The 22,258-nt window shown below is 41.6% G+C and overlaps 3 protein-coding genes across 10 annotated transcripts in view; 2 read left to right on the forward strand and 1 right to left on the reverse strand.

Annotated features, from left to right (window-relative positions):
• Positions 1-10,608, forward strand: part of clstn1 (calsyntenin 1) — a 31,601-nt gene extending 20,993 nt beyond the window's left edge. For 2 of the 4 annotated variants that reach the window (XM_072367252.1, XM_072367253.1), the window contains 9 exons: positions 238-288; positions 1,210-1,367; positions 1,547-1,695; positions 2,007-2,251; positions 3,583-3,753; positions 4,081-4,226; positions 4,373-4,508; positions 5,665-5,849; positions 7,328-10,608. In XM_072367252.1, the coding sequence (XP_072223353.1) occupies positions 238-288; positions 1,210-1,367; positions 1,547-1,695; positions 2,007-2,251; positions 3,583-3,753; positions 4,081-4,226; positions 4,373-4,508; positions 5,665-5,849; positions 7,328-7,522 (1,436 nt within the window). In that variant the 3' untranslated portion in view covers positions 7,523-10,608. The remainder of the gene's footprint in view (positions 1-237; positions 289-1,209; positions 1,368-1,546; positions 1,696-2,006; positions 2,252-3,582; positions 3,754-4,080; positions 4,227-4,372; positions 4,509-5,664; positions 5,850-7,327) is intronic. The other 2 variants (XM_072367254.1, XM_072367255.1) reach the window with 1 other exon arrangement.
• Positions 10,609-12,041: 1,433 nt separating this feature from the next.
• Positions 12,042-14,627, reverse strand: lzic (leucine zipper and CTNNBIP1 domain containing). Of its 5 annotated transcripts, none has more exons than XM_072367584.1 (7): positions 14,446-14,627; positions 14,061-14,186; positions 13,837-13,972; positions 13,611-13,709; positions 13,095-13,190; positions 12,829-12,910; positions 12,042-12,730 (listed from the first exon to the last, which is right to left on the reverse strand). In XM_072367584.1, exons 2-7 carry the CDS (start codon positions 14,159-14,161, stop codon positions 12,675-12,677), a joined length of 570 nt encoding a protein of 189 aa, XP_072223685.1. In that variant the 5' UTR covers positions 14,162-14,186; positions 14,446-14,627; the 3' UTR covers positions 12,042-12,674. The 5 variants fall into 5 exon arrangements, with proteins under 5 accessions (XP_072223685.1, XP_072223684.1, XP_072223682.1 ...); XM_072367583.1 differs by having other exon boundaries at positions 14,437-14,627; XM_072367581.1 differs by having other exon boundaries at positions 14,061-14,296; positions 14,446-14,625.
• Positions 14,628-14,804: 177 nt separating this feature from the next.
• nmnat1 (nicotinamide nucleotide adenylyltransferase 1) lies at positions 14,805-21,645 on the forward strand. Its single transcript, XM_072367177.1, has 8 exons — positions 14,805-15,291; positions 16,031-16,214; positions 17,140-17,264; positions 18,393-18,788; positions 20,368-20,460; positions 20,726-20,904; positions 21,036-21,137; positions 21,258-21,645. The coding sequence occupies exons 1-8, from the start codon at positions 15,177-15,179 to the stop codon at positions 21,315-21,317; spliced, it is 1,254 nt and encodes a 417-aa protein (XP_072223278.1). The 5' UTR covers positions 14,805-15,176; the 3' UTR covers positions 21,318-21,645.
• The last annotated feature ends 613 nt before the right edge of the window (positions 21,646-22,258 follow it).

Here is a 22,258-nt window from a genome sequence, read left to right on the forward strand (position 1 = left end):
TGTTACATTTTGCTGTTTTGTATTGTTGAATAGTAAAATATATTCTAATGCTATTCTTAAGTAGATCCTGTGTAAAATACAGCCTGCATATTGTTTCATAGTTAGCCAACACTTTATTAACGCTTCCTTGAATTCTCAAATGATGCAGCATGACCTCTTATGTAGCATCTGGATCTCCTACAGTTCCTCAACCTTCCTTCCTGTCTCTCCCTGCTCTCTCGTTTCCGTCCTTTGCAGAAAATTCAGGACATGACAATGACACTGAGACAGTCCCTGAGCCCACCTCAGGTTGCTCAAGTCTTTCCCTAACTCCTCAGATATGTCCATTTGTGCACAATGTCCCTCCACGCTAACTGCATCTTCATACCATTTTACTGGAATGATCCTAAAACATTCTAGATGCACCAACATTTTCTTTTGTTTTTCAGTACTTTTTCCAGCATGAGAAGGTATTTGTCAGTGGTATGAGGCGCTGCTCCGTGTTTTGTTAATCCTCCATTTAATTGCTCTTCGAGCTTTAGCAGCCAAGAAGCTTTGCTTTTTATTCACACTGATACAGCAGCAGTGCAGAAATAGACACGGTACAGAGAGCTGTGAACTGGCTGCGGCTGTTTTGGCCAGGCTGGCTTTTCTGTCAGAGTGCGACCTTGAAGTTGGAAGCAACAACTCCCGCATATCAGATAACAAACACCCTTCTCTGGATGATTGTGCCACCTTGAGATGTTAGTTTGATATTAACCCCACAGAGATGCCAACTTACTCTCATTATGTTTTATTATGAAGATGAAAGATGAAACGCCACCACAATTATCACTGCTCAGGGTTACAGATTAGTTTAGTGTAAATTAAGCATTTTGCAGTTCTCAAGATAGTCGTTTTTGTGAAATTAAGTCAACTAAAACTGATCTCAGATTATCCCCTCCTTGAGTTTCATTTTATGTGTTGATGTCATTTCTTTTCCTCTGTAAAGCAGTAGTTCATCCCATTATTGCATGAAGGCATGTATAAGCCCATCCATCATCTGCTTGCCTTGTCCTCTGGGCCTCAGGCCTTCTAAGGGAACACATACTAACTTGCATGAACTCCATTCATGCCAGCATGCTTGAACTATCAGCCCTGAAAAGGTGAAGTCTGTTGAATGTACTCTCAAGTAACTAAATTTCTGTGCACCGTTTATCCTCTCCTCGTTCCCTGTCCTGACGTAACCAGGCGGAAATGCCCGAATGGCTCAGTTTTTCCGAGGGAACCTCGCAGGGCTGATCATCCGCTCTGGTAAGCTGGAGAACAAGAAGGTGATCGACTGTTTGTACACCTGCAAAGAGGGACTGGATGTGCAGCTCCCTGAGGAGGTAGCTTCGGCTGTCAAGGTGAGGGTGGCAAAGTGCCTCGTGCAGTCTGCCTCTGAGAATATTAGTGCTTTAAATTAAGGAACTCAAACACTGCAGTGCTCTCAGCTTGTCATAAGTCACCTTCATGAGGGAACTTTAATAAGAATAAAGAGTGATTGAATAGTTTTTTATAGTGGGACCTTGTTTTCCTCTCACAGGTGGAGTTCAACCCCAACCAGTCCTCTCTGACCGTGGAAGGAGATGACATCGATGCCTTCGACAAAGTCATGCAGCACATCTCCTACTTGAACTCTCGCCAGTTCCCAACCCCTGGCATCAGGCACCTTCGCATCTCCACCACTGTCAAGTATGTAGCAGAAGAATGCTTATCTGCCCCGTCTGTCCCACCATCTTACCTGCCAATTATATCCACCTTTTACATTCAGTGGGTTTGTCGTTTGTTGTGGTAAATGGAGGTCAAGTAAGAAAGAAAATGAGAGTTGAGCGGTTGTGGCGTCTGAAAATGACAAGCAGAAGAGCAGTAAATATATTCAGAGACTGTAATGTCACCAAAGGAACAGAATTTAGGATTTAGTCTCCGCAAAAGGAGACGCAGCAGCTTTATTGAAAATCGATTTAAAAGTGCTGCTTTTTAGGTAATTGTTCAATCTTCCGCAGATGCTTCAACGAGGACGCCTGCGTAACGGTGCCGGATGCCGAAGGTTATGTGATGGTGCTGCAGCCGGAGGAGCCCAAAATCAGCCTGAGCGGCATTGACCACTTTGCCCGCAGCGCTGCCGAATTTGAGAGCCAGGAAGGAGTGACGCTGTTCCCTGAGCTTCGCATTGTGAGCACCATCACCCGGGAAGTGGAGGCCGACACAGAGTCTGAAGCTACAGAGGGAGCTGAAGATGACCCCACGGGTAAGACATGTTCACATCAGACCTTTAGGTAACCCCTTATAATGTTGAATGGAATTTGAAAACAAGGCTTTAAAGCTCTTTGTTGTCAGTGTAGTCAATTTCATAGTCTGGACATTATCTGAGCGATATAGACTGAATGTCTTCCTAAACTCATCTGCATGTGTAGTTTTAGTTTTTTGTAGTTGATAGTAATGCTCCGTTTGTTCCCCCGATTGAATTACGTCAGATGCTGAATGGGCAGCAAAGCTGCAGCTGATAGCAGGGTATAGATACAGTAGCTGGTTATTTTGCGGATTATGCCTGAGCGATGAGGGGATTGAACAGACAAAGCAACAGGGAGGGAGAGACGGAAGAGATAAGTTGTTTATTTCTGGGAGTGGTCAGCGACCAGCCGTGCCATCTGTTAGGTTTCTATATGAGTTAAGAAGAGGAGGCACAATAGACATGCTCTAAGGTTGACACAGATACAGTGAGATACGATGTCCTGTGGTTAGCAGCAGGGCATATGGGACAAAAGGGCTTAGAGAGATCTGTTTCTGTCACCTGTATTAGCCTGCCCCGCCTCACACAAGCTGCAAACAAGAGATGTCACACTAAATGATTAAGAGTCATTTAAAAGGAGATTCCACTCAGTCCAAAAGAGCTCATTTTATGTCCCAGAGAAATGAATTTCCCCCATAAGAAAACAGAGGGTACAGACTTGATCTTGATTTCAGGGTTTCCAAACTTTGGACTGGTGCAGTGTACATAGTTTCTGAAAAATGAAAACAAGGAAGACCTTCCACCGAATGTACAGTATGATTGCATCATTCTCAGAGCGACAGTGTGCAGCTTTCTGAGATGAAAACCATTAATGGTACCAGAAGTAAATGACAAATAAATGGCAATAAATGTCTAAAGCTACTGTAACTGTAGAATTTGACCCGTGCCTTTTGGAGCATGAAATGCCAGCTTGTTCTCTTGGGTGATATTTTCTAATAACCTTGGCTCATTTTCCATACCTAATGATGTGGGAAAATGACTCGACTTTCTGTTTCTTATGAGTTCTCTATTTCCCTCAGCTCCCATTCTTTGGTTTGCAGGTGATTAATCTCTGAAACAAGATCGCTAACATTTGTTCCGCTGCTGTGACTTAAAATTGAAGGCAAGTTAGAAGCATTTGCTCTTAAAGAGTGCAGTGAAAGGGTAATTGTATGTGAGCTGTACGGGTTTTCTCCAAATAAACCGAATTCTGGGAACAGTTTGGTGCCTCTGCGATTTCAGATTTTGCTCATCTAGATATTTAATTTGGTTTGTAAACAGATGATGATTCTTATTCGTGCTTATTTCAGTCCAAGAGACAGTCGTGTCAGAGGAGATCATGCACAACTTGGACACATGTGAAGTCTCTGTGGTGGGAGACGAGCTCGACGGGGAGCACGAGAGCCTGGAGGTGGACACGACCCTGCTGCAGCAGCGCGCCTTAGAGATGAGCTCATCTAACCTTGGCCTCGTCATTACTGGTACAGAGCACTGCTAAGAATACACCACCTAAACATTTGAAGTAGAATGATAGTTCCCTGAAAGAATAACTTTGTTTAAGAAGGCATTTTGCATGCAAATAACAAAAAAAGCATGTAATCATTTGTACTGGACACGCTGAAGCTAGAAGGATATAAAACCAGGGTTACTTATCTTTAGTTGGATGTCAGTTTCCAGCACAAGTTCAACATCAAATGCATCTCTGAGTCCTCTTTAACAACTTCTTCTTCTGATACTGAGAGGTGTTTGAATGTCCTCTGACGATCGCTGTGTTTATGTTTGACACCAACCCACCCTGAACCTTTCAGGTGTGAACACCATGGCCAACTATGAGCAGGTCCTGCACCTTATCCGCTACAAGAACTGGCACACGGAGGCTCTCTTTGACAGGAAATTCAAGCTGGTCTGCTCTGAGCTCAACGGCCGCTACATCAGCAATGACTTCAAGGTTGAGGTAAGTCCGAGCTGCTACGTCACAGAACTGTGACACTTTGTCGCAGCCATCCTGGGCTGCATTGAAGTCCTGGTCTTACTGATGTGTTGTGTCCCCTCACAATACAACGAGGACAGTTTACATCAGGTGTTTTTTATTTCCTTCAGGTAAATGTGATTCACACAGCCAGTCCTGTGGAGCATGCCAACAACGCCATGATGCAGCCCAACTTCATCAACCCTGTGCATCACGCCTCTGTGGATCTGTCAGGTCACAACTTGGTGAACGCTCATCAGGCCTCAGGTACAGAAACACGTGAGCCTGACATGAGCTGTTTGGGCTCAAATACAAAATTTTTGTCCCTCTTTGCTTCCCAAAAACCAGGAGTTTTCAATTTTGTTTTGTTTGACTATAAAACCCTTTTTACTGAAACATGTCTGCAGTCTTAAGCCTTATTTGCTGGGGATTAGTGTTACCAGGAAACCTCATATGATTTAGAAACCGCCCCTCCCACATCTGTGCTTTGTGTTGGATAACAGAAACAGTGTATTTGTTGGCATCATCCCCTGATATAATGTCAATGTTTTGCATGACAAAGATGCTGGCTGAATGTGCCCAGTCACTAGTTATAAAGCTACATTGTTCTTACTACATGGTGCTGATCTCATCATCCACAGGTTTTGTTCTGATGATGGATTTGACCTCTTTCATTTCATGAATAGATCACAGTGCCTTATATAAACAAAACATTTTTTTAATAAACAATGTGGCAGATTCCAAAGATTTTAAGATCTCAGGTGACTTCTTCAGTTATTGTTTATTAGAAGGCTAAACAATGTCAGGTTATGATGTTTCACACAAAAAAGGTGAATTTTTGCAAGCTTTTCAGCTTACTGTGTGTTCTGTTATCTGTTAGTGTTCAGTCTAGATGTCATAATCAAACCTGTAATCTTCTTAATTGTGCGTTAGAATAAGATTGTGCCGCTGCAGATGGATTACAGCCTATTAAGCAGAAGTAGGACATGCGTGAAATTCAAGTGGTTTTCCTTGTTTTGTTTTTTTAATGGCAGAAGTTTGGGGATTACACTTGAGCGTGGTCTGTGACATTTGTACAGGCGGTGCTCAGAATAAAAGCTTTTTTATGCCGCAGCCTCTGTAATCTTTTAGGCTGACGGGCTCACTAAGCTCACCACCGTTCAAGGGAGGCCCCTTTCTGATAATATGGGGAGAAGTAAAGCAGGTTGGTGGCTGACAAGGAAAGCTATTTAAAGAAAGACACCGCTGAAGCCATTCATGTGCAGCTCACTAAGCACTGGCACACCTTAGATTTGCAGCCCTTAAAATACCCTTTCTTTTTTTTAATCTCTCCTCCATAAGACTATAAAAGGTTTTTGTGTGCAACAAATGTTCAGATCTAACCTGTCACTTTGTGATTGTTGCTGTGTTTGCTTCCTTGCAGTGGTTCCCAGCGCTGCCACCATCGTCATTGTGGTGTGCGTTAGCTTCCTGGTGTTCATGATCATCCTGGGCGTGTTCCGCATCCGAGCTGCACACCAGCGCACCATGAGAGACCAGGAGAACGGCAAGGAGAACGAGATGGACTGGGACGACTCGGCTCTCACCATCACCGTGAATCCTATGGAGGTAAAAAGTGTTATGGGTGTTAGCCAGTGAAAACTGTTTAACCACATTTAATTTCTCAACTAAATGGGGTTCAGCCGCAGCCCAGACGGCTTTTCCCCCAGCTTATGCATTCTTGTGTGATGCTGTGACTGTGGCCTAGTTTTTATCTGGGCCCTAATAATTGTGCGTGGGGGGGTTGGGCTTTGTGGCAGATATGCAAGTAGTGTTAGTTGTCAAACTGAAAGGAATTAATCATATTTATACATACTTTTGTGGCTAGTTTGTCTCATCAGGATTTGGTGTTTTTGCAACAGCAGAGAGAGCAACATTCTTGTCTTCAGAAGGTCCAAAAGTAACAAACTCAGTCCGCTTGTGGGCAGGATATAAACATTTGCACGGTGGATTCATTCCTTTCATTTAACTTTCTTACTTTGCTTGTCATCACAATGTTGGGTTGCCACTGCGAAGAGCAGATCCACTAAATTAAACCTAAAAAAAAATATGAACTTTATTGGAAAAATGTTTTGTCCTTATCAGAATTCACTCAGTATCCAGATAATCTTGATAATCTTGAATTTCATATCTCTCTGCAAGTTTTATTATATATTGCTGACTACTCTTCTGTTAGTCTGACTGCAATCAACTGTGCTGAGAGGGTTGTGGAGATCTGCTATGTCCAACCTCATGAGACTGCTGTTGTGTGATCTCTAAATACAGCCACAGCTCTCAGGAATATGTAACATACGTATAACAAAAATAAGGGAGCTCGAAAGCCCAGTGAAAACTAACCAAACGGATCAAAGGCCTTTACTCTGCGGCGCAGCTGGACTGTCAGATTTGAGCTCTTTCCCTAAACAAAAACACAAAGTGATATTGAAAAGAATGCTGCCAGAAACTTCCAGCTCAACTAGTGATCAATCAATTAAAGATGAAAATAGATAATGTAATAGTGTAATAGATGAAAGAAAAAAACAGCACCGGCCTAAGCTGAAGGAGTGATGGTGGAGGGATGACTATGACTATGAGCCTCCTCAGCAAATCAGTGATAAGGAGGAGAGAAAAGGTGATGATAGAGTATCAAAGGAAATGAGAGAAAGAACGCAAAGGTTCATGCAGCAGTGACCTGGTTGTTTGACCATCGAGACGTGAGATGAAAACAGTTTTTTATCAGACTGTTTATCAGAATCAGTCATTCTAAACTGTTGGGAAAGTTTTCCTACGTCTATTCAAAGGATGAAGTCATTACTCTGAAACTCAATATTTTCTTCTCAGTTTGTGTCATGATCCAGTCGGATGTTATAATGCCTTTGATTGGAACAGACTGCGTTTTGTTATTTTGACTTAAATGAGATCAAAGTCTTCGTCTGATTTGACACGAATATCTGAAACGTCCAAACGAGTGTTTGAACTTATTTTCTTCTTCTGTTTTCATCATATTAAATGTAATGTGCGGGTAAATGTTAAACATACTCTCCCCTCTCTCGCTGTCTTTAACGCAGACGTACGAGGACCAGCACAGCAGCGAGGATGAGGAGGAAGAGGAGGAGGAGAGCGAGGACGGGGAGGAGGAAGATGACATCACGAGCGCCGAGTCAGAGAGCAGCGAGGACGAAGAGGGCGGGGAGCCCGAGGACCAGCAGGGCGCCAGCAGACAGCAGCAGCTGGAGTGGGACGACTCCACCCTCACCTACTGAAGCAGCAAACACACGAGCTCTGACGCGCACACGTCACCACCCCCACACCCACTGCTTCACACACCCTCCTTACAGTTTCATGTCTTGGAGCCATGATGAAAAACCAAGAAAATAATTAAAAAAAACAAAAACAAAAAAAGAGAACAGAAAATCCCTTCAGCTTATACATGGTCAAGGCTTTCCTGTTGTTATCTTAGTGGTGGTACTCGGTGTAATGTAGTCATCACCAGCTTATTTTTACTTTTTATTTTTTTATTTATTATATTTGAATTCCCAGGAAGACTTGGCCTGCATTTGTTTTGAACTGTGTGAGGAAGCCATCCCTGCACTTTTTTTTTGTTCTACTCTCAGACGTCTCGAGGCTTTCGGAAGGAAAATGGCGTTCTTTCCCTGATCTACATTCTCTGCTAATGCTTTTAGGTTTGTTCGCCGCTAACTCTTAAACAGCTTCGACTTCAGTTATCTTGAATTATAGTCCACAGTGAAACGAAATTTTAACTAACCAGTAGCCTGCGATTTTCTTTCTTTTTCTTTGTTTTAGTGCATGGGGGAAGTCTTATGTGTAGAGAAACAAATTGCTTTTTAAAGATTTTGTAAATATGAAGAAACCGTGTAATTAGCCAACGTGTTAGTGAGGGCCCGCTCAACGGGGTCCAGTGTCTCAAGAGACGCAGTATGTAATGTAGAATATCTGTGTCACACAGGCTGTAGCATGTCGCTTAATTTCTGCAAAAGCTGTCCCATCATACTGCGTCACGATGAGAAACCCAGGACCGTTCGGCGGGGGTTTCCATGATAAAGTGGTGTCCATTTTGTCTTTTTTTTTTTCCGTGGGCAGGACTGCGTGAGGTTTCAGCTCCGTACGCGCTTTGCTTCGCTTGCACAGGTGGCGACGCTCGACTCCCGGTGTTTGTGTCATTTCATTCCAAGTTGGTCTCGCTGTTGTACAGATGGGATTTTTCTTCTTTTTTTTTTTTTTTTTTTTGTCCGGAGTAATCGCACCCAGAGAAATGCTCGTGTAAAAATCGGCATTTTATGCGGTACTTTTGCGAAACACCGGGTCAGCAGAGCTGTTGATCTTGAAATGTAGGTACTTAAAATGTCTGCTGGTGTGTTTGGACAAGCAGAGATTGACTCAGCAGCTATAAAGCCTTTATCCCGGTCCTGCCGTGCTGACGGGAGTCGAGGAAAAAAAAAAACCCAAACCTTCCAAACGACCGGAAGATCATGATTTACGGCAGGCTGAGATTTAGATATGACTGGCTGAATAGTGCAGTTGGTGGTTCTGTCTTTGGGGTGTAAAGTGAAATGAGAGGATTTGTTAGGATTGCTTTGCTACAAGCTTTTTTTCCATGACACATTTGAAAATGATAATAATACTTACGGTATATTGGATGCATTTTTAAACTGTTTTCTGATTATAAAAGTATCACAGACTTTGTTGTACTGAACAGATTTACTACAAGAGGTATTTCTGCATAGTTTACAACAGGAAAACACTTTAAAAAGGATTAAACCAAGATTTTCTTCTCGCTCCTTTTTTTTTTTTTTTTTTTTTTGCAGTAGACCACTAGATTTTATTGTACATGGAACTGTACTGTAGAGTTGTTCTAAGATATTTGTTTACATTTGGTAAACTTATTTTCCTGCTGGTACTAGTGTAAAGCTTCTACAGTTGATTGGGAAAATGTGTCCAGCCTCTGGCTCCTCTCTGACGCTGTTGTCCATAACTGTTGTAAATATCTTTCACAAAAACCAGATTATGAAGCCCCTTCACTCTCTGTCTGATGTTTCGTCTCATGCGTTTGGGCACTCGAAGCGGCGTTAATTAGGGCGAGACTGGGGGCATTACCGGGATTGGAGGAGCTGGTGTTGCGATTTTCGTATTCGCGTTTTCAGAGGCCAAAACTGATCTCCAACACATTTGAGCCTCTTTTTAGGAGACAAGGGTTCGTTTAATTGTTCGAGCCACAGAGGTGACTTCTTAAGTTCGGTTAAGTATTTTTTTTTCTGTGTTTTGTGGTGGCAACATAGTGACCAGTCTCCCCTCCATTAGTACACGTAAAACATGGGGCAAGGTCTGAGCCGGCTGAGATGGGAGTGCCTTTTGCAGATCATAGCGTAATTAGCAGGTCTAACTAAAACACCTATTCACGCTCTTTTATTTGTGGTATTTTTTTTTTTAAAACAAAAATTGTTTGATGCTAGATTTCTTACGAGGCCGTGGGGCCATTTTCTCTCAGTTTGCCGTAATTATAGTCCACCGCTAGTTTTCTGAAAAGAGAAAACATTTTACATAGATGTCATGTGTCCTTGTTGATGTGTAGAGGAAGTAGATCCATATCGTCTCTTCTATAGATATTGTACTGACTCATATTGACGGAATCCACCTTTTAAAGATGTACAGTACTTTATGAACTTGCTTTGGCAGCATATGTGGGCATACTGCGAACAGGCTTGTCTGTGTATAGTGGACGGTGATTTTGAACGGTGTGCTATTGCCTGAATTATTGAGAAGTTATCTTTCGGGCAGCATGAAATTCACAAGATTACAATAAGCCTGCCAGCTCCGAGATCCTCACAGTTTCATCATGTCGAACACTTTGTGCGAGCTACAGTTTTAACAGCCCGGTGGCATGGGTCACTGATGCGTGTGACTGATGTCAAGTCTCCACGGTTACGCCACCATCTGCAGTTTCAGTGGCTTGTTGCTCTCTGATCAGCCCCTGAGATAAGCGTCACTGCCTAACTATGTGAAATGCAGCCATACTCGAATAACACTATGGGGAACCCACTTTGCATGGCACGTGTGTGTTCCATAGGGTTGTAAGACGGGGTTAAGACAGGAGCTGTGACACACTACTGATTTTCAGATTGTCTGTTTCACACATCCGTGACACTCCAGGTATGATTATTATTTTTTGTTTTCTTTCTCAAAAAGGATGGTGGAGATGTTTTCAGAACAGCTGGATGTTTCCTTTGTGCTTGTTGGAGCTGCTCTCTCTTTTCTACCAGTTGAAAGGCCAATTGTAGTGAAGTTGATGCTCGCTCGTAAACAAAATAAAGGATGATGAGATGGGATGTAACCTGTGTCTGAGCTTGTTTTTCTTCACTCATTACTCGCAGTGTAAATGTTGCACTGGTGAGGACAGGGAAGGGATGAGAACACACCCTGGGTGGTGCTGCTGAATGTTTTGAGCAATGCTCCCCCCTGGTGGTTAAAAAAGAAAAAAAGCTCTTACGTAAAAGGACAGTTTGACAGGCTCAACATACCAATGAATAAAACACAATTTGTTGTTTGAAACGTCTGATTCACACTCAGAAAGGCTGCTGCTGGACGGTGATTCTTTCAAAAGACCCAAGTGCTCCCAATTCATGAAAGCAAAGTGCACCCCCACTACATAACGCAGTCACCCGCCTGTTGGAGTCATCATCATGCTCTGCGGATCATATCTGTGGTGTGTTTATTCCTTTTGCACCACTGAACTCACAAGTGTACACTTGTCTTTTTAATGTGGACCTCATGCACCACAGTACTAGAGTAGTTTTCACCTCAGGAAGGTCTTTGCATATTGCACTCAAATGTGCGCTGATGGCCTCAATCTCAAACCATATTTGCAGTTTTCTTTCACAGGAATTAAACGCAGATGTCTCGAGCCACTGCTCATATGGAAACGTTAATTAGTCGAGTAGTCTGTGCCCCTTAAATGAACCCTCTGTCAAAGCCACTTTCCACCTTAATAAATAATCTAATTTAACTGAGCATGGCCTGATGTTAATTGCGTAACTGTACCATGCAGTGCACCTGAGGGTAAGCTTCTAGATTTGAGGTTGCTCCACTCATTCATGACTTCACGGTCCTTTATGAGTCCTGCACTGTTCTCTTCACACTAATCTCATCTTCCTCTGCAGTTGAAAGTACAAAGGCGGTAAACCGAAACCATATAACACTCATGAGATGGCTGCTTAGACCTTCTGTAAGGTTTTCACAAATGGCAACCGATCAATCCTGGAGAACCCAAGAAAGACCAGCTTATAAAAGTCCTACATCGGGTAAATGTATGGGAGTACTAGCAGCTACCGTTTTGAAGAGCTGACTTGTTCCTGAGCATCCAAAATGTGATGCCGACTACACACTCTGCTTTTAAGATGTCAAAAGATTGAAAGCCACAGCCTTCATCTTTAAAACTGGGTTGTATTATAAACAGCCTGCTGAATTATCAGCTGTTAAAAACCTTCATGTAAAAGGAACTAAAGCTGTCAAATGACTGTAGCGAAGGAGCAGAAAGGGCACCATTTCCCTCTGAAATGTAGTCGAGCTAAAAAGAAAAGACTTTGGCATAAAAATGAGAGCATTAAAGTTGAGCACAAGTACCTCAAAACAGTACACAGGGACAGCTTTTACTGTAGTTAAATGTACTTGGTTACTTTGAGCTGTGCAGTGGATAGAGGTTATAAATTTAATATTTTGTTTGAATAGGACATCCTAACAGCAGCCCTTTTTAAAAAAACAGACACTTTGTCAAGCTTTTTAATGTATGTTGAGTTGTTGTCATGAATATTGTATGCAATTTTGATTATTTTAAAACTGTCTTGATTTGATTTGCAGATATCAGAAGTCTGTACACCCTGAACCACAAACACCGCAGGCTTATTTCATGTAATATGACTTGGAGGTTCACTGTAAACTGAAGACACTCGGGAGCTCTGGTTCATGTGGTGTTTCTGTTATTTTGTCCAGAACCCTAAAGACAGCAGTTTTTTTTTTTTTTGTTTAAATACCACATCTCAATCATTTGAAGCTATTGCACAGGAAATCAACCTCTAAAAAACAGCATTGATGAATTTTCAGGTTTGAAGGCAGACACGGCACCCAATTCAGCACAAACAACATCACAATAATCCTCTTTCTCGTCTTTATACTCATCTGATCACGTGCTCGTACCTACTGTGATATGGTTTTACACTTATGAAGACAGATAAAAGACGTTTACAAAAGTTGACATGTATAAAACAATACTGTTAAAAAGATTTAGAACTACAGGAACACCAAAAAGTGCACAGATTATTTACAAAGTCTGCGATCAATTGGCACATTTCTGTCTCAGTGAGAACAAAGACGGTGACTTAAAATTAACATTCTGTAGACGAGCTACACTTTGGGTTTCACACCAGAGCTGGCTAAAGCCAAGATTTTATCTTCAGACCCTGAAAAAAGGAAGAAAAGGAAAAAAATTAGGTAACTAATATGAATGTTAAGTCAAAAGCAGATCTGTCATTGTTACAGAGAAAATGTTAATGCTCACCAAGGTTTGCAGTCACTTTTTCAAACTGGCTCAGAGTGGCTGTAGCATTTTCAGTAAGAAAACTCTCATCCTCTGGAGTGAGCTGTCGGAAAATACGTTTAACAGTGTTACAGCTCCTTCAGGCATTTTGAAGCAACTGATCTGTCAGCCTGGTGGTAGCTGCACGACCAAAATAAGTCAATGCCTCTTTAAAAGAGACACATGAGCACATGGTACTGAATCATTTGAGCACCCGTGGAAAAAGTCAGCTGTGAGGAGTTCCTCACCTTCTCTCCAAGCTTCCTCAAGGCTGTGAGGATTTCCATTTTCTGCTGCGTGTGCACATCTCGCGACAGTTTCCCCACCATCACATCTCGGTCCATCTGCCCAGAATGTCACGCACCAGTTGGACAATTTTCAGGAAAAGCAATGCACACACACACAGAGCCAAACACAGATCTGCCACTACATTAAAACCACTTACAGAAGAAGTTCAAAAGCATAGATCATGCCTAACGGCATTCATTTGGATGTTACCGTCACATACACCTAGACACTGTTGCTGACAAACACACCGCCTCATTACAGCAGCGGTCTCCTAGGAAGGACAATGGACCACCAATACAGAGCAACCTGCATGATGGGGGTGCATTTCTTAGGGCATGGTGCTGCCACTAAAACTGCCCAGACCCATTTCTATTTATAATTGATAGGATGTGCTGGAACAAATGCAATTTATAGCAAGTTTCAGTTGGTTTTAATGTTGTGGCTAAGTGGTGCACACTTAAAACTGCAGTCCAAACCTCTGCTAGTCTGGTTCTCAGCTGTCCTGGCTGCTTTTTGGCAAAGAGTCGGATCACCTCCGGGGTTTTGAATGCTTGGCTGATGGCTGCCTGGATTGCCTGATGAAGACAGCGACACAATTATAAGATTTCATAAATTATTGAGGCATTTTTTTTGCTTTGTCTCTAGAACCTCTTAAAGTTGACCCCCCTAACAGAGCATTTGCTCATTATTAAACGCTCATACCAGCTGCATTCCACTGAGTTCATCCACCAGTGTCATGTCTCCTGACATTATCTTCTTTAGGGAGTCATTGAATTCACCCAGCTGTTCCAACGTTTCCTTCTTTGTCTCCTCGTACTCTTCCTCATCGAGTTCTTCTCTAGAATAAACAATGAAACGATAAGAAACAAACAGAAACGAAAACGAGGCATATCAAAGTACACTGGAGTCGCGTCTCTGTACCACACCTGCATTCCTCCAGGTCCTGAAGCTGCTGCATCAGTCTGTCAAGCTGTTCTTCCATATTCTGCCTCAATTTACCGGTTTCCGATTTCCCCCGAGAAGCCATCCTCAGTTAAAATCCTGTCTCCAAACTTTTTTTTGGGGGGGGGGGACACTTGTCAGGGAACGAGCCGTCAACACACATGCACACAGTAGATTATACTGGGTGTTGTTAACCAGTATGACACAGTTCACCAACGGCCTATTAATGGTAGTATAACGCAGTAACTACACTGATGAATGGTTGGCTGGATGAATTTAAACGTTAAAAGCTCGTGCAAACAGTAAAACTAGCACAGTTAGCTGCTTAGCAAGCTAGCACGCTAAGAGAAAGCATCTCACCGGGAATACCTTTGTAAACACTTGTCAATAAATCGTGCGTTAAGAGTGATGCTTGCGTCAGTTTGAGAGGGTGTACCATAAAAATAACCAGAATCACTTAGCTAAAACATTCACTGAGCTAAAAAAAAAAAAACTATAGTTATATAAATCACGGCAACCAAAACGTTTACTCTGTGTCGGGCCGTTTGACACTTGAGATTTGTGATTGTTAACCTAACTCACAAGCGTGGGTGCGGCTCACCACTTCCTTATTGATTCTGTCCAATCAAAATATGTCTTTATGGTTGCGTAATCCAAACGTCATTACGTACAGGAAGCATGTGACACATTTCAGAGCGGCGGGGCAGTCGCTGTTTCCTCTGGTAGTGCAACGACTACATTAATTCACATTAGATGAGAAAATACACTTTGACGTGTGTCTTTGTCATGTTGACTTTATGATTTGTATCTGTTGAAGATCGTTTACGCACATTTTAGTGGCGCTTATAGATAAAACTTGTGGTTTACGTATCAGTTACAGCGTTAACGTCTGTTAAGCTAACATAGCTTGTAGCTGTGTCATTTTAGCTTCTTTTAACATTTGAAACTTGCATTACTTATTTTCACTGGGATGAATGGGGTACAGTCCAACTCCCAAAGTTCAGGGGCCCAAGAAGATTTCTGACATGTGACTTTTGAAAGAAGTTAGTTAAACCACTCTTTGTATGTTTTGTAGAGTAAATCCAGCTCCAGCATGAATCATGGAGAGTCAGAGTATAACCAGAGTGGTCCTGCTGGCCTGCGGGTCCTTCAACCCCGTCACCAATATGCACCTGAGGATGTTTGAACTGGCCCGCGATCATCTGGAAGACACAGGTTGAGTTAAATCAAAGTTGCATGTTTTACAGTGATGCTTCTTTTCGTGTTTCTTATCTTATGTTCTGAACATCACAAATACAACTTGAGTTCATCTCCTTTGTGTAAGAGTGAGAAATCTCATTGAATAGTGGTTGTAGACCTGCAAAACTCACTGCATAAGTAGATATAACTCGTGGTGGAATTCATTCGATTCAAATCATTCAAATCTTAATGTGATATTTTCACTATAAAATGCGTCTGAATCTTTAATGAAGCACTAAAAAAATTTTTTGAAATCAATGTCATTTTCATAGTAAATCTAGTTTGAGAACACATTTTGACTTTGATGTTTTCTCTTCCTAATTTGTTGATCTTTCTGTGGACTACGTCCGTTAAACTGAGTGAGCCATAAAAGCTCACTCTTTCTTGTAGCAAGACGAAGTCTTTATTAAATACTGAATTTACAACAGGTGAAATTTGCTTGAAAAGTCTGAAAAAGCATATTTAAAACTGCTTGGAAATTATTTATTAAAGGTGAAGAAACCTTGAGTACAGCCAGTGCAGCATGAAAAAAGACGTTAAAAACTGAGAAATACATAATGAGCATAAGTATATAATTCACTGAGTTTATTCTGCATACTCCTTGGATACATATGGGTTCACATTTTAGTTGCACTTTTAAACACTTCTCTATGTCCAATATGCTTCTGCTGCTCTTAATGACCTGTTTAATCACACTTTTTACTTTGTGTGTCAGGTCAGTACAGTGTGGTGAAAGGAATCATCTCTCCAGTGGGCGATGCCTATAAGAAGAAGGGTTTGATCGAGGCCAGTCACCGAGTGGAGATGGCCAGACTCGCCGCAGAAAGCTCATCCTGGATTAAAGTAGACCCCTGGGAGAGCTTGCAGCTGGAGTGGCTAGAGACGGCAAAAGTTGTTCGGTAACTTTGCACCTCTTGCATTTGTTCTTGGCACCAATAATACAAAGCACCCTCGTCAAACATTTCAATAATTTCAGTTTTCCAGCGCTCAATTGTCTGTAGATTCTCCTTCATGTTATAGCATCTTTGGTTTTTCACAGCAACAGAGGTGGAATTGTCTTCCTTTAAATCTATTCGAGCACGTTTATTATAAAGTAATTTCTCAACAAGAAATTACCTAGATTTAGTGTGTGCAGAAACCGTTTTGATTTTCTACCTCTCAAAAATCTCTAAATTGTTGGAATTTATTTTCAAGTTAATGATTCTTAAATCATTAAATCATTTTAAAAAAAAACCATCTATATTGTAAAAGGAACTAGACAGTTTGTAGCTCATATACACCTTTAATCACATTCTGTATGCATTTACAGATTTAAGATGATTGTTAGAATGAATCATCGAGTACCTCCCACCTGCTATCCAAATAAGATGTCGAGGTTAATGGAGTCCAGGTCAAGGTTTCTTTATTTGTCTTGGATAAAAGAGCAGTGCTGCAGTGTAATATAAAAAATAAACACTAAAAACATGTGTGTAGACACACTCAAAAACTCATTATAAATACACTAAAAACAAACGATGTGCAAAATAAATTCAGAAGAATGCACCCATACCCCACATATTTTTCACCCATATGTGAAAATATTGAATGATGATGATGGGAAGATGAATCTGCAGGTGTTGCTTGACTGTACCCTGACCATCTAAAGTAAAGACACTAAAAGGTGTGCACAAATTTGAGTTAAAGTTGTATTTTGATGAACAGAAGATTATTTCATGATGCTACAAGGAAGAGACGAATTTGTACACTGGCAGTACCACAGATACCTCAAATATTCCAACGTGTGGGGAAACTTATTACAGTTGATTTTGTCTGCCCTTTACATAGGCATCACCATGAGGAGCTGCTTGCAGCAGAGATTAACAGCGATGATGTGGACACTGTCAAGTATGGAAAAAAGAGGCGTTTTGAGGAGAATTATTTTGAGAGTTCATCACATCAAAAAAGAAGTGGTAAGTCATGTGTGGATACATAAAATAACAGAACTCAGATCATCTTTTCTCAGTATTCTTGTCAGCAACTTCCCTTTTGCAGTCTGTTGAGTCCAGAGACAAAAGAGGCTCCTGCGCCCATTTTGTTTTACAGCTTACTGTATCGTCCTTAACAAAGGGTGTGGCTGCTAAGATAAGAGAGCGTAGCTGTGTGTGATGGCTCACATTAGGGCTGTATGATAAATCGTTACAAAATAGCGATCTCGATTCACACATACACGTGATCTCATCTCTACACACGGCGATTCTGAAGCATTTTATATCACGAGCTGCATCACAAACAGTTGCCCCTATTTTCCTCCCAGATTTTTGCAAGCGCCCCCAAACGCAGCACTGCCACTGCGAGCCGAACTCGTGCCTAAAAAAGGCTTACATGCTTCGGTGTGGAAGTATTTTGGATTTAAGCCAGAGGATGACAAACCGTGTGAGGTACATTGTAAAGTGTGTTTTGCCCTGGTTGCAGCAACGCAAGGCAACACCACAAATGTCTTCAATCACCTTAAACGTCACCACAACGTACAGCATGATGAAACCGTACAAAGCAAGAAACAAAGACAGACGTCGATAACTGGAACCTTGTACAATGCAACGCCTACCAAACTCTAGTAGACATAAGGAGGTCACAGCAGCTGTCACGTATCACCAGGCCAAAGATATGGCCCCAATAAACACTGCAAAACATGAGGGACTTTTCAAACTTTGCACTCCCCGGCATGTGCAATAACAAGCGGCTGGTGGTCGAGGCAGGATGCGGGAAATCGAACATTTTTACACTACGTCTGATTTCTGGTAATATTCAGCATGAGCTGGTGAAGTGCAAACTGTATCATGTGTTTATAGTGTGATGTTTAATGTTTAATCTTACCCCAGAAATGTTGCATTGCACTCCTGTACCGTTTTTTCCTCTCATACATATATATATGAAGGAAGCTGCGCTTGATCTGATGCAACTTTCTCACAGATTTAGCAACAGTCTTTGAAGTGTAAAGTTGTCAGTCATCCCAACTGATCTTTTGAGAACTGATTAGTTGTTCAGATTCAGCGGTCAGCCATTAGCTCCATCATAACTGAACTCTTTTCTGTGCTCAGATGGCCCTCAGTTGATGCTGCTGTGTGGGGCTGATGTCCTGGAATCCTTCGGGATTCCCAATATGTGGAAGCAAGAGGATATTGCTGAGATCGTGGGCCGCTACGGTTTGGTTTGCATCACCCGCAGTGGCAGTGACCCACACAAGTTCATCCACCAGTCAGATGTGCTATGGAAGTATCGCAAGAACATCCACATTGTCCACGAATGGGTGACCAACGAGATCTCGGCCACTCATGTGCGCCGCTCGCTGCGGCGAGGTCGGAGCGTCAGATATCTGCTGCCAGACAGCATCGTCCACTACATCCAAGAGCATAATCTCTACAGTGCTGAGAGCGAGCAGAAGAACGCCGATGTGATCCTAGCACCTCTTCAGAGATACACTGGTGCGCCCTCAAGTTGAAGGTTTACTGACACACAAACTGTGCAGGAGCTTCACTGTGAATTCAAAACTAATCAGACGCCATCCAGTAGTGAAGCCTCCACCAGTGCCTACTCCACAGAGCAGTCTCTTCTTAGAAAAGTCCGACTTTTTTGAGTGAAGTAATTTAGTAACAGTTAGACTTTGCACTAAGTTTGCGTGTTTTATCTATTTTTGAACTACTAATGAGCACTGGTTCAACTAAATTGCTGCTGCCACTGCTGCAAATAGACATAGTGTCTACTTATAAGAAATGTTTTCAAGATTTTGCACAAAAGTATCAACTCATATGATTGTTATTGCATGTGATATGATCAGGAACAAAGTAATTTAATATGAGTCTTTTCTAACTTAATGTCATTACATGTTTTGCACCCAAAGTTGTGCTTTTCCATTCACTCCCTCAGGCAAGCAGGCAGATGCTTTCTACACTCAGTGCTGCAGATTTTTAAAAAAGATAAAATGCGACATGTGTTGTGCTGAAAATAAACAAGTCTCTTTATTTTTCACTTTGGGGGTGCTTCATTTTTGTTGCAAAACTACCGTCACTAGCTTGGAAAGAAAAAAAAAACAAAAATCTTTAATCATTCTCGGTTACGTAAGTGTCACATTCATTCATCTGGTGTTTGATTAAAATGCAGTTTGTCACAGGGAAAGTTTACTTATCTCTCAGTTCATTATCACGGTTATTAGATTACAAATTACGTCAATTACAGCCGACTAAAGAGTAAAGACTGATAGCAGTGTGGTGAAAGTTTAACTGCATCACAGTCATGTTAGAGTCAACATCTAACAATTTAGATTTAGTGTTGGGAGACGTTAGATTGCTTCATAAAGCTAAAGATATTAGGGATTATTATGAAATGACAGTATTTAAGCCATGACTTAATGTGGTTACATACCAAGCTGATGTTTTTCTCATGAAATACGTTACACGTCTGCATCATGTGCCTTTGACAGTTTACACAGGCAGTGTTGGCAGGAAAACTATCCAAACGGCATTTTTTTTCCACATACTCTGTCATGTGTTGTTTATTTTCTGTTGAACTTTTTCCAACGCTGCGAGCCAGAGTATGTACCAATGCCCGTGTTATTTTCAGTGTAGATGGCCTTCCTTATAGAACAAAAGGCTTTTTCCTGCACAGGAATTGCATCCGGCATAGATGATTGTTTCTTATCCGTGGCTGTAGAAGCGATGTACTACGAGTGGTTTTCCTTGTGTTAAAGCAGTATGTAGTAGTATTTTTCCTGCGTATTTTTTCTTAGGTAGTTTACAAAATGTCAGTGGAAAAACCAAGAAGGTGAACACATTTTTTCGTCTGAATTTATTTAACACCTGAGGCAAAGTTTGAAAGCTGTTTGTCAGCGAAATGTGTAGTGAGGCTTGCTTGACACGTCTCACTTGCCATTAACAATGGGACTGAAAATCTCTCTTGTATCACACGGTCTTCAGGTGACAACAAATGAGGTGAGGACACACCCACTATAGCGTCACAGGGTCTTATTATATCACAGAGCTCTGGAGCAGCGCCCCCATTTCACCCTGACCTGAGAAGAGAGACAAAGACTAATCAATATGCCTGCCAGCCTCTGTGGTACATGGGATATCATCAGCAATGTCAACTTTGAGGGCTACATGAAGGCACTTGGTGAGTTTTTCAGTGTGTTTTAATTAAAAAAAACACTCTGATATATGAACCTGTTGAAGGGCTTTCAATAACTTTTGTAAAATGCATGTACGCATAACATCATCCAATGTTAAAGCATCTACAGCAACACTGCGCAGAAGGAAATGTTTGGCTGTAATTCTGCAGCAAACATGTGAAGGGGAGAGTTCTTTTTTTTTTGTAGCCTGAGTTGAGTTGATCCCTTCGGTTTCCTTTAACCTGCTAAATTTCTTTCATTCCATTCCAGGTATCGGCGTCTACTTGCGAAAGATTGCTATGAGGCTGAAGCTGAGGAAGGTGATCGAGCAGCGTGAGGACCAGTTCATCATCAAAACTATCAGCACTTTGCGAAACTACTCTGTCTCCTTCAGAGTGGACGAGGAGTTTGAGGAGTTTACACAGGGACTGGACAACAGACATGCCAAGGTGAGGATAAATGGCAGGTTTCTTTAATAAAAGTAATATTTGCAAGATTTATACAGAAAATGGGTGTGCACGTTGCCACAGATGTTTTGCATTGTTGCTTACTTTTGCTTTCCTCTCTACCATCTGTGCAGTCACTGGTGACATGGGAGGGAAATAAACTTGTGTGTGTACAGACCGGAGAGAAGAAGAATCGGGGTTGGACTCACTGGATTGAGGACAACAAGCTCCACCTGGTAGGAATAATAACTTAGAAGACTCAGAATTACAGAACTAAATGCTTTGAGCTAATTTACTTTATTTCTACATTTCATGAAAATGCATCAGTGAACATTTCTGTGTCCCGTTTCCCTTAGGAGCTACGCTGTGAGGGAGAAGTCTGCAAGCAGGTTTTTAAGAAGAATGCAAATGAGTGAAGAGGAATGAGAGATGCATTTTTGGTCAAGTCAACCTATAATGAAAGGGATTACGTGCCAGATCCATCACTGTCAACCCTGAAGAACAAAACCACGCAAAAAGATGGTGGAATTTTTCTCTGTAACGCAGCTCTCAGGCGAAGAGAAAATGTCTGTCCAGTAAGGGTATGAACTGACACCAACAGATGGCATCGCTGCATTACTTTTGGCAGATAATGCAGCTTAGTTGTGCTGGAAAAAAAAACTAAACATCCAGGATATTTATAGCTCCTTTCAGGTGGCTAAAAAAAAAAAAGAGCTGATTTTTATGTTCCTCTATACTGTCTTTGTAGACACACTTAAGATGGATTGTGCTGTCCATCAAACAACTTGTGCTAATGGGCAAAATCCTCATTCACGTCAATATATTAATACCTAATGTCTGACAAAGGTGCAAGATATTTGGAATGCATCTTTGTTATACGGGATTTTTTTACAAAATAAAACTGCTTTGAAAGAACTCAACAGTCATTCAATATTCTTCCTGTGTCATTCATCACACATGTAATCAGGCCGAAACTGTGCAAAATGGGTATTTTACGGTGCATTGAACGGGAGTAGATCTGCCATTTAGATATCTGTGGTGGCCTGACGCGCAACTGACAGTTCTGCACATTGACTTTGACAAATAACTGCAGGGTATGCTGTTTGTTTTTAAGAGAGTGGAAGCGTTGGGTATTAATCTTAAAGAAGCTGAGAGCAGTTAGCTTGAAATCAATTTGAGTAAAGTGCAGTGAAATAACACAAAATGTGGACTTTTCTACACCTGCAACCTGTGGTGGAAGAAATGCTTCACACATACAGTAAATGTTTTTTACAGTGAATGAATGCAACGCTGTAAAAAAAAAAAAAAACTTCACTACAAGTAAATATCCTGCATTTCAATAGTGAAAATGTCACAT

Source organism: Leuresthes tenuis, unplaced genomic scaffold (assembly GCF_036924035.1).
Source record: "Leuresthes tenuis unplaced genomic scaffold, fLeuTen1.0.hap1 SCAF_16, whole genome shotgun sequence".
Classification (NCBI taxonomy): domain Eukaryota; kingdom Metazoa; phylum Chordata; class Actinopteri; order Atheriniformes; family Atherinopsidae; genus Leuresthes; species Leuresthes tenuis.

What these genes read in the sequence shown, in the direction of transcription:
- lzic (XM_072367584.1), bottom strand. Translation starts at nt 14,161, where the DNA reads ATGGCTTCTCGGGGGAAATCGGAAACCGGTAAATTGAGGCAGAATATG. An exon ending in TGAGAACCAGACTAGCAGAG is followed by an intron (nt 13,191 to 13,610) that starts GTTTGGACTGCA and finishes CATTCTGGGCAG; the next exon opens with ATGGACCGAGATGTGATGGT. An exon ending in TGAGGAAGCTTGGAGAGAAG is followed by an intron (nt 12,911 to 13,094) that starts GTGAGGAACTCC and finishes ATTTTCCGACAG; the next exon opens with CTCACTCCAGAGGATGAGAG.
- nmnat1 (XM_072367177.1), top strand. Translation starts at nt 15,177, where the DNA reads ATGGAGAGTCAGAGTATAACCAGAGTGGTCCTGCTGGCCTGCGGGTCC. An exon ending in ATCACATCAAAAAAGAAGTG is followed by an intron (nt 17,265 to 18,392) that starts GTAAGTCATGTG and finishes TTCTGTGCTCAG; the next exon opens with ATGGCCCTCAGTTGATGCTG. An exon ending in GGGCTACATGAAGGCACTTG is followed by an intron (nt 20,461 to 20,725) that starts GTGAGTTTTTCA and finishes ATTCCATTCCAG; the next exon opens with GTATCGGCGTCTACTTGCGA.